Source organism: Typopeltis vanoorti, chromosome 6 (assembly GCF_054136105.1).
Source record: "Typopeltis vanoorti isolate ZY-2024b chromosome 6, IOZ_Tvanoo_1.0, whole genome shotgun sequence".
Taxonomy (NCBI): Eukaryota; Metazoa; Arthropoda; class Arachnida; order Uropygi; family Thelyphonidae; genus Typopeltis; species Typopeltis vanoorti.
In genome coordinates this window covers 118,341,135-118,356,940 of record NC_143554.1, presented here as the reverse complement: position 1 = coordinate 118,356,940, position 15,806 = coordinate 118,341,135, and the positions used below count along the sequence as shown (strand labels likewise).

General features: G+C 35.5%; 2 protein-coding genes across 2 annotated transcripts; one reads left to right on the top strand and one right to left on the bottom strand.

The window, feature by feature from the left end:
• Window positions 1-354: 354 nt before the first annotated feature.
• On the bottom strand, window positions 355-2,754 carry LOC150105863 (uncharacterized). Its single transcript, XM_090394583.1, has 2 exons — window positions 2,044-2,754; window positions 355-678 (listed from the first exon to the last, which is right to left on the bottom strand). The coding sequence occupies exons 1-2, from the start codon at window positions 2,752-2,754 to the stop codon at window positions 355-357; spliced, it is 1,035 nt and encodes a 344-aa protein (XP_090250709.1).
• Window positions 2,755-7,536: 4,782 nt separating this feature from the next.
• Window positions 7,537-9,219, top strand: LOC150105862 (uncharacterized). The gene is made up of 2 exons (XM_090394582.1): window positions 7,537-8,250; window positions 8,855-9,219. Exons 1-2 carry the CDS (start codon window positions 7,537-7,539, stop codon window positions 9,200-9,202), a joined length of 1,062 nt encoding a protein of 353 aa, XP_090250708.1. The 3' UTR covers window positions 9,203-9,219.
• The last annotated feature ends 6,587 nt before the right edge of the window (window positions 9,220-15,806 follow it).

The window sequence follows — 15,806 nt, the reverse complement described above, 5'->3', positions numbered from 1 at the left end:
AGTGATTCCTGAAGAAACTAAATCAATTATTTAAAATTACGAATATACTAAAAAGACTAGTCAGAATACCTATACGACATTTGTTTAATCTGCACTCGACTAAATATAAAGTAACAGAGAAAATACACAGACATTTATCCGTCGATTTTTATTACAACATGAAAACCATATTAAAATAACGTTAAATTCAAATTTTTGTTAGGTGTTCAAGCAAACCTTTGATTTTTTTAAAAAATAAATATGCATAATTTAATAGCAGTAATAATTATTTTTTGAATCAATACGAAATGCATTTATTCAAATACATATTCAAATAATACGAATAAAAAGGTACAAAATAAATGGAAACACAGATTATTCTTCAGTTGTTTCCCGGGTTTTCTTGATTTTCTCCCAGAATGCAACGCAAGCAGAAAGATCGCGTTTTAGATTTTCTATTCCATACTTTTCAGACATTTCATTAACCAAGTCATCATACATTTTGAAGACCCGTCGATCGGGCAAAAGAGTTCTAGCACTCGTATTGGAGCATCTTAAAATCATTTCGTGATCTCCACTCATGTAAGAACCGGAAATCAGATTTCGAAGAAAGGCGGGGGAGTTTTCCTGGATATCCTGATAAAAACTTGTATCCAGAAGAAAGAGGAAGCCTTTTCTGCTCATCTTTTCTGAGATAATCTAGAAAAAATAAACAGTAATAAAAGATGCGAAGAAAAAACTTGTACAAAGAAATTTTTCAATTATTACACAAAAACAATTTAAATTTCTCTTGAATCGGTTTGTCAAGGACAATTCTTGATAATGTAGGAAGGGAATTTAAGTTGTTTTTAAAAAAAAAAATATTGTTGGTAGTAGAGCGAATGGTCTGCTAAAAGTCCGATATGTTCTAACTACTTGCACCGAGGTGGAAAATAAGGGATAATTTGAACGGTACGAGTCAACAATAGTTTTACCTGAGTTAAGTAAATGACCTGTGGGTTGTATTATTAGTCATTTCTATTTACAATATCTTTCCTTAGCATTATATAATTGCTGTTTGACATCAGTAATCGTTAGAGGGGACGAAGGTTTCTCATTCACTAGCATGTGTATGCAACTACAGGGTGTTCGGGATAAATTTGACATATTTATAATTAATTATATTTTTCCGTAAGTTACATGTATTAACACACACTTCTCTTCATTTAAAAGTTTGGACCCTTCTTCATTCACATACAAGATGTCAGAAAGGATGGATAGCTGGAACCCACTTGAATCATGGAAGAGAATAACTTGTATCATGATGATTCGTGCCCGCCATCAAAATAAGGATATTACGACTGCTGCCCAATGCTCCCTGAATACAGTAAAAACAATCAGGCATGAACTAGAGACTTGCAATGGTGACTACGAGGATGTAGCAAGAAGAAAGATCCCTAGCAGACGATCTGATTGCGTTCGTACAGCAGAATTCCTCGCAAATCTGCAGGAACAGGTGTTGAAGAACCCTGGCATTGGAATTCGGGCTTTGTTCGTGGAGTTGCTAACTGTAGTCAAGCCCTGGATAACAAGGGTAGGCAATGGTAGGCCGTATGTATGGCAGCAGGATTCGGCCCCTTGCCACACCTCTGGGAAAAGTCAAAAATGGTTGTCTGAAAATTTCTACGACTTCACCAGTCCAAATGTTTGGCCTCCAAATTCCCCAGACCTCAACCCCATGGATTATTTTGTATGGGGCGCAGTTGAAAAAGACACCAATCGCACTTCCAGTAATACAAAAGCCCAGTTAATGGATAAAATTAAAACAGTTTTTGCGGCCCTTCCCAGGGAGACTGTAGCATCAGCTTGTTCGAGGTTCCGAAGCAGAATTGAAGCTGTGATCGATGCTAATGGTGGTTATTTTGAGTAAATCTTGTTGATAGTATTGTAATTAACTCTGCCTGTAATGTTTTTTTGTCAATTCATTAAATTTAATAGATACAAAGAAGATTTTCTTTTTCCTTACGAAACTGTCAAATTTATCCCGAACACCCTGTATATGGAAAAAAAAAAAAAAAACGTTACCTGTAAATATCGTTTAGTCTCATTTCTCCTTGCTCGCATAGAAAACAGTTGCACCAAGAAGATTATGTCAGCTTGAGGTATGCACTCAGGAACTATTTCTGCAAACTTCACGAAGTTGATTAGTTGAAAAGAAATAGACGTCGTATCTTCGTTCTCGATGCGTAACACCTGCTCCATTATATTTTTTATAAAAGCTCCACAAGTTGTCTCAAATGCCGGTAGCTCACTGAGTACTGTAATATTAAAGACAACATCCTTCAAAAGCGTGGCGTCATGATCTTGTAACGCTGGAAAAAAGCCTAAAAGTTCACACCCGTAACTTGTGCCCAGCAAACAGATGTTCATGGTTTTCTTTTTCTTAACTTCCCGTAGCCATTTCTTCAATGGAGGATTGTCCCCATGTGTCAGAGCTTTAGCGGTGTATTCTTCTACCGCTGTACTTACTGTGGGACCATAATTGAGCAAAAATGCAGCACGTAATTCAACTGTTTTAAAATCCCATTTCATCATCAAATGTTCAAAAGTACTTTTAAGAAACTTTTTAATTTCATCTCGTTCTTTGTTAAGTCTGACTGGCGTTTTAATTCCTGCTAAATCCAGGTGATTTTCAACAAAAGAATCCAGAATTTTCCACTTATGTATCGCTTTGCTTGTTCCTTGTATTATGACTCCTTCACTCGAACCAGAAGCGGGTGCAGACTCATCAGCCATGTCTCTGCATAGGCGACCAAAGCTATGAAAAACGTCCGCCTGCCTTCTAGTGTAACAACCAGCTACATTAAAAGGATTAACTCGCTTTTGAGACTATGATGCTTCAAACATTAATGCGCGTTACCTACAGAATTGTAGTGACGTAACCACTAATGTATATTCTCCCCTACTCACTGTTGTGCGTTATGTCAAATCAAAACTACTAACAAATAGTAATTACCCTTGAAGAATGTTTTAATTAGTTCTTCGATTAAAAAAAAGGGGGGGGGAGAAGAAAACCTTCGACAATCGTAAAAATTGTTAGTGCCTGTTAATGTACTGTTGCTGATTGTATTCGATGAACAAAATACTTTAGAATAGGAATAGGGTAGTGATGTATTTTTTGCATACGTATGTGTTTGGCATTTGAATTGTATTCTTCCATGGGTAGATAGGAGTGTCCAAGTGTATAAACGAACTGGTTTTGATATTTAAGGGAAGTTCGTAGTTCCTTCACTCAGCTTTATAAATCATGGTTTGTTCGGGGGGAGGGGAGTAGAGATGATTTTCTATAACGTGTAAATTTTTAAGAATTTCAGATATTTCTTTGTCTTTTTTTTTTCTTATTGAGATTTTGCGACTGTATGCATGTGATTATTATTACCTGGAACTTCCGCTTTTTTCTTCTTCTTTTGTTGAAAAAGAAAAAAAAAATGCTTTCTTGAATTAGGTCATTTTATTGTGGCTAATTATTTTATCTCATACCGTTATTATAGATGCCTTGATCTGTCCATAATACGTTGATATGATTATCCGGTGAATTTGAAATGCTTATTATTCAAGTATTTCTATTTGGTGTTTTATTGTAAATACGTCATTGGTGCTAAAAACACTCATTCGTAGAATATATTTAATTATTTCTCCCGTTCACATTTCTCTATTTAATAAATCATATTGACTGTCTCACTGACACGCTAAATATCTCCTATTTCGTTATTTTCTGTAGCATCACGTAGTTTCAAGCCTCTGAGCTATGGCACTTAACCTACTTTATTGACAATGAAACATATACTGGCTACGCTGCCTGAATAGAACTCGTTGCTGTTGCCAAGGGAACATTACATCACAGTAGTAGGTTTTTTTTTTTAGTAGTAATTTCTAATGCAAAACTAAATCAGTATATGTGTATATATATTTGTGTGGGTGTGAAAGATACCAAAAAAATTTTTAAACTTGGTTTTAATCCTTTTTTTCCAAGTCTTAAGCAAGTAAGTCAAGTTTGCGCCCGAAGTATTTTCAGGTCTGAGGCAACGCGTGGTAAAGGTGGCATAAGTTCTGATCACTTGCCTAAGAATCCCATAATACAAAGCACTTTATCCTTATTGACATGTATAATGCTATGTATTATGGGAAGGGTCACTGCCCAGACCGGTTTCAGCCTTTATTGAGGTCTCGTCAGTGTGAGCCAGACCTAGAGGTGGTGATACCAAGGTCGAAGTAATGCAGAACTTATATTTAACAACTCGTGTTATACTTATACGAGTTGTCACTAGGGTGCTTAAACCTTATTAAATTAAAATCTCAGGCTGAAAGAAAGATGTAGAAAGTTTTTTAGTAATGCAGAACTTACTTCAACCTTGGTATCACCACCTCTGGGTCTGGCTCCCACTGACGAGACCTCAATAAACGTCGAAACCGGTCTGGGTAGTGACTCCTCCATTAATTCGTCACATTATGCATGTCCGTAAGGATATGTGGTTTGTATTATGGGATTCTCAGGCAAGTGATCAGAGCTTATACCACCTTTACCACGAGTTGCCTCAGGCCTGAAAATACTTCAGGCGCAAACTTGACTTACTTGCTCGTTTGCTTAAGACTTAGGGAAAAAAATGATTAAAACCAAGTTTATAAAATTTCTTGGTATCTTTAACACACACACACACACACACACACACACACACACACATATATATATATATATATATATATATATATATATATATATATATATACATACATACATACACTGAGTTAGCTTTGCATTAGAAACACCTACTAAAAAAAAATAAACCTACTACTGTGATGTAATGTTCCCTTGGCAACAGCAGCGAGTTCTATTTATGCGACAGGAAATAAGAGATATTTAGCGTGTCATTGAGACAGTCAATATGATTTATTAAATAGAGGAATGTGAACAGGAGAAATAATTAATATATTCTACGAATGAGTGTTTTTAGCACCAATGACTTATTTACAGTAAAACACCAAATAGAAATACTTCAATAATTCAAATTCCGAAATATTTCAAATTCCGGTGAATTTGAAATGCTTATTTCAAATTCACCGGATAATCATATCAACGTATTATGGACAGATCAAGGCATCTATAATAACGGTATGAGATAAAATAATTAGCCACAATAAAATGACCTAATTCAAGAAAGCTTTTTTTTTTCTTTTTCAACAAAAGAAGAAAAAAAAAGCGGAAGTTCCAGGTAATATTAATCACATGGATACAGTCGCAAAATCTCAAGGGGGGGGAGACAATGAAATATCTAAAATTCTTAAAAATTTACACATTATAGAGAATCACCCCTCTCCCAGGGGCGTGCCGGCACAGTGTGCAATATGTGCGACGCACACGAAGTGCAGCTAATAATCCTGGGTTTTAAAGATATGCCCCCCTATTTAGGAGATAAAATTCAAAATGAAATACTCACTTTATTGGCATGAAATATTAAAAATAATATTATTAACCTGTGTCAACAAAACAAATATTTTTCAATTATTTTAGACTGTACTCCAGACGTATCACAATACTGAACAAATAAGTGTGATAGTCAGATTCGTTCGTTTCAATTCAGGATATAAAAGTGTTGAAATACTTAAACACTTTTTAGCATTCTATCCAATTTTAGATGCTACAGGGTCTGGATTGACAATATTTCTTACTGATTTACTGAAAAAATTAAATTTATACATAAATAACTTAAGAGGTCAGGGCTATGATAATGGCTCTAATATGCGCGGCAAAAATATAGGTTTACAAACAAGAATTTTAGATTTAACCATGCATTTTATGTCCCATGTTTAAATCATAGTCTAAACCTGATAGTTAATGACGCTGCGAATATCAATCATGAAATTATTGGTTTCTTTAATATAGTACAAGAGTTATATAAATCTTTTTCCTCTTCTGTTTACCCATGGAATATTTTAACTACTCATGTAACTGATGACTACCGTGTTTCAGATAATGACTTTAAAGTCATTATCTGAAACACGGTTGAAGTGATGCCATAAAACTTCTTTATAAATATTTACCTGAAGTGTATGATGCTTTATTTGAAATTTGTAATGACTCTTCAAAACTGGACGAACAATCCAACTATCAGGCAAAATGTCTAGGTGAAAAAATTGCTACATTTACATTTATTTGTTATATTAGAGTTTGGTCAAACGACTTAATCACAGTTTATCCAAACTTTACACTTGCTCTTCGGATTCTTTTGTCATTACCGGTATCTGTGGCATCTGCGGAAGGGTCCTTTTCTAATCTTAAAATTATTAAAAACTACTTGCGCTCCACAATGGTACAAGGCATACTTTCAAATCTTGCCATTATATCAACAGAGTAAGATATTTTGGATCAACTTGATATACAGGATATTATTCGAGAATTTTCATTACTGAAAACTAGAAAAGTTCAATTCACTAAGTGATTTTTTCTTTCTGTTTAAATATTTCTTTACCTATTTCTTTACTCAATAATGTTTATTATGTTCCTATTTTATATACTTGTAAGTTTATCTGTTTCTTATTTATATCCATACAAAGTGATTTTCGTGAGAAATAAAATATAGTTAGTTTAATTTTGTACCAAAAAATATTTAATATTTTTGTTTTTATAAAACTGCAAGTTTATCTGTTAATTTGCGTAAAACTATATCAGGTGCAATTCGCAAATGATTTTCTTGCCAAGTAACATACTGTAAATTACTTTATTTTTTTCCAAATTATTTTTGTACCCTTGTATGTTTATTGTTTGCTATACATCTTTTTTTGTAATTTCTGCTTTTTGTTCAATAAACTTATAATTAACATACTTCGTATTTAATTTTTAGTAACTGATAAGTTTTTATAAAGTGATTTTTTATTGGGGGAGGGATATAGGGGTGCCAACTAAAGCACACAGGCCCCAGACACTACTCGCCCCCCCCCCCCCGGACAAATCATGATTTATAAAGCTGAGTGAAGGAACTACGAACTTCCCATAAATATTAAAACCACTTCGTTTATACACTTGGACACTCCTATCTACTCATGGAAGAATACAATTCAAATACCAAACACATACGTATGCAAAAAATACATCACTACCTTATTCCTATTCTAACGTATTTGTTCATCAAACACAATGAGCAACAGTACATTAACGGGCACTAACAATTTTTACGATTGTCGAAGGTTTTTTCTTTCCTTCCTCCCCCCCCCCCGCTTTTTCATCGAACAACTAATTCAAACATTCTTCAAGGGTTTACTTTATTTTGCACTCTAAGCAGTTAGTAATTGAGAATCAATCGATAATTACTATTTGTTATTAGTTTTGATTTGACATAACGCACAACAGTGAGTAGGGGAGAATATATATTAGTGGTTACGTCACTACAATTCTGTAGGTAACGCGCATTAATGTTTGAGACATGATAGTCTCAAAAGTGAGTCGACCCTCTCTATGTAGCTGGTTGTTACACTCGAAGCCAGGCGGACGTTTTTCATAGCTTTGGTCGCCTATGCAGAGACATGGCTGATGAGTCTGCACCCGCTACTGGTTCGAGTGAAGTGGTCATAATACAAGGAACAAAAAAAGCGATACAGAAGTGGAAAATTCTGGATTCTTTTGTTGAAAATCACCTGGCTTTAGCAGGAATTAAAACACCAGTCAGACTTAACAAAGAACGAGATGAAATTAAAAAGTTTCTTAAAAGTAATTTAGAACATTTGACGATGAAATGGGATTTTAAAACAGTTGAATTACGTGCTGCATTTTTGCTAAATTATGGTCCCACAGTAAGTACAGCGGTAGAAGAATACACCACTGAAGCTCTGACACGTGGGGACAATCCTCCATTGAAGAAATGGCTACGGGAAGTTAAGAAAAAGAAAACCATGAACATCTGTTTGCTGGGCACAAGTTACGGGTGTGAACTTTTAGGCTTTTTTCTAGCGTTACAAGATCATGACGCTACGCTTTTGAAGGATGTTGTCTTCAATATTACAGTACTCAGTGAGCTACCGGCATTTGAGACAACTTGTGGAGCTTTTATAAAAAATATAATGGAGCAGGTGTTACGTATCGAGCACGAAGATACGACGTCTATTTCTTTTCAACTAATCAACTTCGTGAAGTTTGTAGAAATTGTTCCTGAGTGCATACCTCAAGCTGACATAATCTTCTTGGTGCAACTGTTTTCTTTGCGAGCAAGGAGAAATAAGGAGACCAAACGATATTTACAGGTAGCTGTTTTTTTTCCATATAGTTGCATACACATGCAAGTGAAAGAACAACCTTCCTCCCCTCTAACAATTGCCGATGCCAGACTGTAATTATAGCGTAGCTTTAAAGAATGATATTTTAAATAGAAATGAATAAAAATACAACCCACAGGCCATTTAGTTCTCAAACTAACTTAAACATATTAATATGCATTGTATCAAACGGTTTCAATAAACCAAATCCCCACTCCGCCCTACCTGCCTGAAGATACACACGCGATCTCATGTAATACGAAAAGCTAATGTTATTTGTAACTCGCCCTTTTTTTTTTTTTTCTGATATAAAACATTATTGTTAACTATGGTTAAGGTTTTCCCTTACTTTCTACCTCGATGCATGTAGTTAGAACTTCGGACTTTTAGCAGAATATTCGCTTTATTACCAGAGGTATCATTTTAAAATAAAAAAAAGGGCTAAATTCCATTCCTACATTATCAAGAATTGTCCTTGACAAATCTTTGACAAATCGATTCAAGAGAAATTTAAATTGTTTTTGTGTAATAATTGAAAAATTTCTTTGTGAGAGTTTTTCTTCTCATCTTTATTACTGTTTATTTTTTCTAGATTATCTCGGAAAAGATGAGCAGAAAAGGCTTCCTCTTTCTTCTGGATACAAGTTTTTATCGGGATATCCAGGAAAACTCCCGCGTTTTCCTTCGAGATCTAATTTCCGGTTCCGATAGCGGTGGAGATCACGAAATGATTTTAAGAAGCTTCGATACGAGTGCTAAAACTATCTTGCCCGATCGACGGTACTTCAGACTCTATGATGACGTGGTTGATGAAGTATCTGAAAAGTATGGAATGGAAAAGCTAAAACGCGATCTTTCTGCTTGCGTTGCATTCTGGGAGAAAGTCAAGAAAACCCGGGAAACAACTGAGACTTCGACAACTGGAGTTACTGAAGAATAATCTGTGGTTGTTTATTTTTGTACATTTATTTTCTACCTTTATGCATTTCGTATTTATTTAAAAAAATAATTATTGCTGTTAAATTATGCATATTAATTTTTTTTTAAAATTAAAGGTTTGCTTGAACACCTGACAAAAATTTGAATTTGTTTAGCGTTATTTTAATATGGTATCCATTTTTCATGCTGTAATAAAAATCGATGGACAAATGTTTGCGTATTTTGTCTGTTACTTTATATTTAGTCGAGTGCAGATTAAACAAATGTCGTATAGGTATTCTGACTAGTCTTTTTAGTATATTCGTAATTTTTAAAGAATTGATTAGTTTCTTCAGGAATCCCTTCATAAGCAAATATGTAAATGCACGTATTTATAATAATTGCTGCTTACTTACAACAGTTACGTGTATTTTTCCTTTTAACGTCCAAGAGAAAGTTAACAAGCAGTGCCACCTACTGGCAAAAGATAATTTTTGTTCTTTTTTTCTCTAAGCGAATGCGCACACGCAAAAATATCTAGTTCCCATGTTTCGTCTGCGTGTCAGATTTATCTTTATTTGATCGCAAAAATCTCTCTGTATATTTAGAATACGTTGGCATAATTGTAAATGTATTAAGACTGAACGTAATTGAGTCGATTTACGAGAAATCGTCTTCAAATGCTGACCAAGAGTTCGTTTTATCAACATTTCTTCCAAACACGAAGTTTGAATTTTGGGCGTTCTTAAATATGTAGGAGACAATTCATATTGTATTATTTATGTATTGCTAGTATGGTTCTAGTTTACAGAATCACTTAAAGAACCGATAAAAAAACAATATTCGTATTTTACATTTCAATGGAGCACTTACAATTTATCTCAGATGCTTTGTGCTGAAACTGTATGAAGTGCAATAACGATGGTGTACAATAAACTCCCCATAGTAACAGCGGAGAGGTTATCATTAAGCCTTTCAAATTCAGTGGCGTAACTCAACCACCCCTCCCACTTGCAAGTAGCCAGTGTGTCAACATTGCGATATAGTGGGATGTTTGCTGCGAATGTAACAAACGAGAAGATAACTTCTGGAAATTTTTTTTTTTTTTAAATCTACATCGAGCGGCTGGTTGCTAATTGATATTCCCCCCCGCCTACCTCAGTTAGCCTTCATTTTTGCATATTTTCTGAAGTGTATTCAATATTATTTTGCACTTACATTTGACTGCTGCTACCATATTGCTAGCTTCAGGAAAGTGGGGTATACGTATCCATTATTCAGGGTGGTAAAAAAAAAAAAAATCGCCGTTTTCTGGTAGCATTTTTTACCTTCTTTACACAGTAATTTTTTTTTTTTTTTTTTTTTTTTTTTTTTTTTTTTTTTTTTTTATAAAATTATGACATGTGAGAGTAAACTTTGCTACCATTCGCTAAAGGAGATTTATACCTTTTTAAGCCGTTGATGAAGACCTGCCCTCTAGTTCTTCAAAAATATATCAATAGGCATTTCTATCAATATAGTGATGCCCTATAAAGTTTTACAACCTGTATTTGTGATATATTGTGTTCGATATATAAAATACAGGATGATTGATATTCGTTATTCATACAGATTGAAGTACTAGTACCGTGGATTAGAACTAGTACTTACATCTGTGTTTTAAAAGGATTAAAACCAAGTTTATAAAAAAATTTTCTTGGTATCTTTTAACGTATAGTACACCCAAAGCTAAAAAAAACTTTATAATCTATAATAATAGATATGTATTGTAGGCAACTATTTAAGAATCTTGCTGGTCTTTAAGAATCTTAAATGGTGTTGATTACAGGGGGGGGGGGAAATGAAAGCATCTTTCGGAGTTCGATAAAGGACTTACTGTGTGTGCGTGCCAGTCTGGGTGGAGTCATGATTTTGAAAACGGCAGAGGTGACTCGTTTCTGAAAAGGTAAGATATCAGAGTGTTTAATAGTTCCACTGATTAAGCGCCGTAGATATTTGAAGAGGATCGGTCGTAGTAGTCGCATGCTCATACGGAAACCATTGATTTCTGCGTAGAATCGAAAAGTTCGTCTATAGTGGTGAAGATTGGAAAAAAAGCCACGTGGTCTGACGAGTCACTGTGCATTTTGTTCCGTACTGACGGTAAGCAGAGTTTTGCAGAGCCGTACGAAGCAACGAACCTAGCTTATTTTGGAAACACAACTGGAGGTGGCATCGTGGTGGTGGTGGTGGTGGGGGGTGTTATTCTGGTACAAAACGTGTGCCATAGTATTGCTGGAAGGTCGAGTCCTCCAAGGAATATCTGAACATTGTTGCCGATCAGGCCCATCCTGCAATGTTGACTTTTAATCCAGCTGGTGATGGTTGTTTCGTGCATGGCAATGCTATTGTCTGGCCTGGCCTATTATATGGGGTAGCTATATGCTACCATACTAGGGAGATGATTATGAGCAAGGTGGTGTCCCGTTGCCTTCCTTGCAGTAGTATATCTTATGACTAGCCGTGTGTGTGTGTGTATTCATGGGATCGGTTTGCCTGTTGTGAGGGTTGAAAAACCCTAGTTTCCGGGAGAAAAACCCTCCACCTCCATGTGAGACCGGTTAACTCACCTTTAGTCGGAGGAGACCGGATAAAGGTTCCTCATGTCACTGACGGGAATCGAATTCGGGTCTTTCCGACCGTGTATACTGACTGAGCTACGGAGGCTCCTATTGTCCATCGCGCAAGAATTGTTCACTGGTGATTGGTTCAGTGAACATGACAGCGACTTCCATAATCATTCCAGGTCACCATAAAGTCCGAATCTGAATCCTATTGAGAATGCATGGGATAGGTTACAAAAAAAAAAAAAAAGATCACGGAGGAAAGTCTCCCTTCAGTCAAATCTGAAGCACTTAAAGGACTGCCTGGTGAACGCTTGGTATGTTGAAAACGTAGACCAATTAAACACCTTGTGGAATCTATGCCAAACCGCGTATGTGCTGTAGTTCGGGCTAAAGGAGATCCGACACGGTATCAAATAAAAGTTTCTAATTCAGTGTCAGGTATGTGTACATTGTTGGCTTTCTTGAATATAATGAAAGGGATTTTTAACCATGCCATATAATTTATTTTTTCCTAATAATTAAAATTGTTTTCGCTTACAACATATCTTAAAACAAAACTCTCTTCTGATTTCTTTCTCAAAATAAATTTGGGATATTCTGGAACTACGAGAATATCACTGTCCCGCTTATCGTAGCCTCTAGTGATTTTACAAAGTTCCATGGTTGGTCTTTTGATTACGATATTTTTGACTGCTTTTTCAGATGCTTCCATCTAAAAAGCAGAAAGAAGAAAAACAATACACGAACAAATAGTTGATCAAGAAATAAGAAAAACTGACTGGACACAAATGGCATTACCAGATTCTGCAAATATTTTATACTCAAGTAAAAGTACATACAGGAAATCCACTGGTTTCCGTAAATTAAGGACCAACGAAAAAATCACGATAACTCAAAGTATATGATGAATTTTTATGCAATTAGGCGAAAAATAGTATACTGTAATAATATGAGATGGGAAAGAAACAGCCACAAACCTACATCCACTGAGTGTTCCTTTCGAGGATATTAGAGAGATGATGTCTTTCTGGTTCTCTCCATATTACAGCACACCTGGTATCGCTCTGCAGAGAAAATCGGGACTCGTCCGTAAACAATACCGACCCACTAGTCCTAGGTCCAGTTGATGTGGAGTCTGGCCCATTTCAAACGTTCTCTCCTGTGACGTGGGGATAGCAGCACGCAGACTGCTGGTCGCCTAGCATATAAACCACCCACTTGAAGCCTTCTGCGCATAGTGGAAGCCGATACCAATGTTCCGACGTGAGGTCAGATCGTAACTGATCAGGATATCACCCCTGAACCAACACCATCTACCTATTGCCGCGAGCAAATAATCAGGGATATTGGTCACTCACTGCGGTTGTAGTTTCCCTTCACTATATTTCTGGGATGCTGTTTGTGACCGTTGGACTTTTTTTTTCTGCAGTCTGTGAACCACGGAATGACTCGCATACAACCATCTGGCTCCCGACTTTGGCCAGCATTGTAGTTTTACGATGTTTCACCACCTGATTTCATTGGTTAAATTATATCTTACAGCCATATCTAAGAATTATGTTATTACGAAATGTCTTGTTTTCACTCTAGTTACGAAATGAAAAACACTTCACAACGCCTGTTTTCATGTCATGGGTCATTTGCATATACCACTGACAGCGCCACTCATTTGTATACGATAACCAGTCAGTGTCATTTATTTACAATCGCGATTATTGCCTTTGTTCTTTAATTTATGGAAACTAGTGCATGCATATATATATATATATATATATATATAATATATAGAGAAAAACGACACTCTACAGAAACAAAGTTCTACACATTTAAATCAGATAAAAACGTAATACAAGAAAACAGAATGGAATCGCTATAAATTGTGGATTTCAACTATTCATTTTTGTCATTCTTTCGTTACTGTGTTTGAGTGAGATCATGTGAACAACATTGAAACTAATCCAAGCAATGATCTCTGAGCAGTAAGATTTTCCAATACACCAGTGACACAGCTATGATATCCATCCATATTAATGTAAGGATTGTTCAAGCAAGCAAACATGCATCATAAGATAAATATGATAACTGGCTCATCATAAATTCTATGCACGTAAACTCTGACAAAACAAACTTATGATATTCGGAAATCCAGTGAATAGTTAACAAGTACTCTATATAACAGTTCGACATCCTCTCTGCTATATTCAAAACCGATGCATTAGTAGCGCCATCTCTCGGGTTGAAACAATACTATACTATACGTTGGAATTTACCCTGATGTAAATATGAACCGATTTTAACCTAACAGAAAAAGACAAAATGACAAAGAAACGTATTTGAAACTAGAAAAATCAGCACAAGAGGCAGGACTAAAAATTAATCATCAACAACAAATAATTATTAATACCAGGCAGAATCAGTTAGTTGATACAAGTGTGAAAATTGGGAACCTTGAAATCGAAAAATGTGAAACCATTGAAGTAATATCAACTTTATGCAGAACCCACAATATTCACTGTAATAATCAAGTTCAAAAAGTTATCGTGGGGATGACATTTTTTTCGTATGTCTAATGAGAGTATTTTTATGATTTTATAATGAGAGTATTTTTATGATTACAATAAATTATTGGTATAAGACCAAAAGGAAAACCTAGAACAACATGATAGACACCATAGTAAACTTCTTTTTTTTTCACCTTTGACGTCCGCAGACACCGTATGGCCACTGCCGTACCTCACATGGTTTGGCAATGATATCTGCTGCTAGAATAAGTGGTAGGGTCGCAGATTCCCTTTCCACACAAAGTTTGTAGGACAATCACAAACATCCATGCCTATGGGGGGGGGGGGGTTCGAACCAAGGTCTCTTGGCTCGTGAGCGGACACGTTAACCACTAGGCCAACCAGACCGGCATTAGTAACCATGGCAACATTATACTGCAGTGTCCAAACTAGAGAAATAAAATTTTGGACAGATAGGGTTGGAGGCATCAAATCCAGGAGACCAAGACTCGATTTGGGCTATAGAACAATAATAATAATATATCAACTGTAATAGCTACATAAATCATTTACAAAGCAAACTCTGAATGGATAGCAAGCAAACTCTATAGATAAAACTTTCTTCGTATCAGTATATAAAAAAAATAATATATAAGTTATTATATGAACACTTCTAACAACGAATGCATTCTGTGCAGACAATAAACTGGATTAGATTAATATACTTAAATCATAAAATGATAAAGGCTGATCTATTGGGAACAAAGAGATCATGCCAGCTTTAGCTGAACCGTAATAACAGATCACATAATACTAATCTCCAAACGCCTGTGCATAGTTATACTAAAACATTTACTTTTATGCTAATTACGTAATTCAGGAAACGAATATTGTATAACGGGGCATCAAACAACTAGCTATGTCACATATAAATACAGTTATTATGGAAAAGTCATCCCAGTGCTTTTAAGTTCCTGATATGATAGAGTGTTTGAAAACCGAAACTTGGCAAAGTAATGATGAATTATCAAATTCCAGTGAGTATCGTGTGTGTGTGTGTGTGTGTGTGTGTGTTTACAGGCAAACACATAACATATATATATAAAGATATATATATATATATATATATATACAGGGTGTTCGGGATAAATTTGACATATTTATAATTAATTATATTTTTCCGTAAGTTACATGTATTAACACATACTTCTCTTCATTTAAAAGTTTGGACCCTTCTTCATTCATATACAAGATGTCAGAAAGGATGGATAGCTGGAACCCACCTGAATCATGGAAGAGAATAACTTGTATCATGATGATTCGTGCCCGCCATCAAAATAAGGATATTACGACTGCTGCCCAATGCTCCCTGAATACAGTAAAAACAATCAGGCATGAACTAGAGACTTGCAATGGTGACTACGAGGATGTAGCAAGAAGAAAGATCCCTAGCAGACGATCTGATTGCGTTCGTACAGCAGAATTCCTCGCAAATCTGCAGGAACAGGTGTTGAAGAAC

Coding starts and splice junctions, on each gene's coding strand:
- LOC150105863 (XM_090394583.1), bottom strand. CDS start 2,754: ATGGCTGATGAGTCTGCACCCGCTTCTGGTTCGAGTGAAGGAGTCATA. Junction 679..2,043: donor AGACTAAACGATATTTACAG/GTAACGTTTTTT, acceptor TATTTTTTCTAG/ATTATCTCAGAAAAGATGAG.
- LOC150105862 (XM_090394582.1), top strand. CDS start 7,537: ATGGCTGATGAGTCTGCACCCGCTACTGGTTCGAGTGAAGTGGTCATA. Junction 8,251..8,854: donor AGACCAAACGATATTTACAG/GTAGCTGTTTTT, acceptor TATTTTTTCTAG/ATTATCTCGGAAAAGATGAG.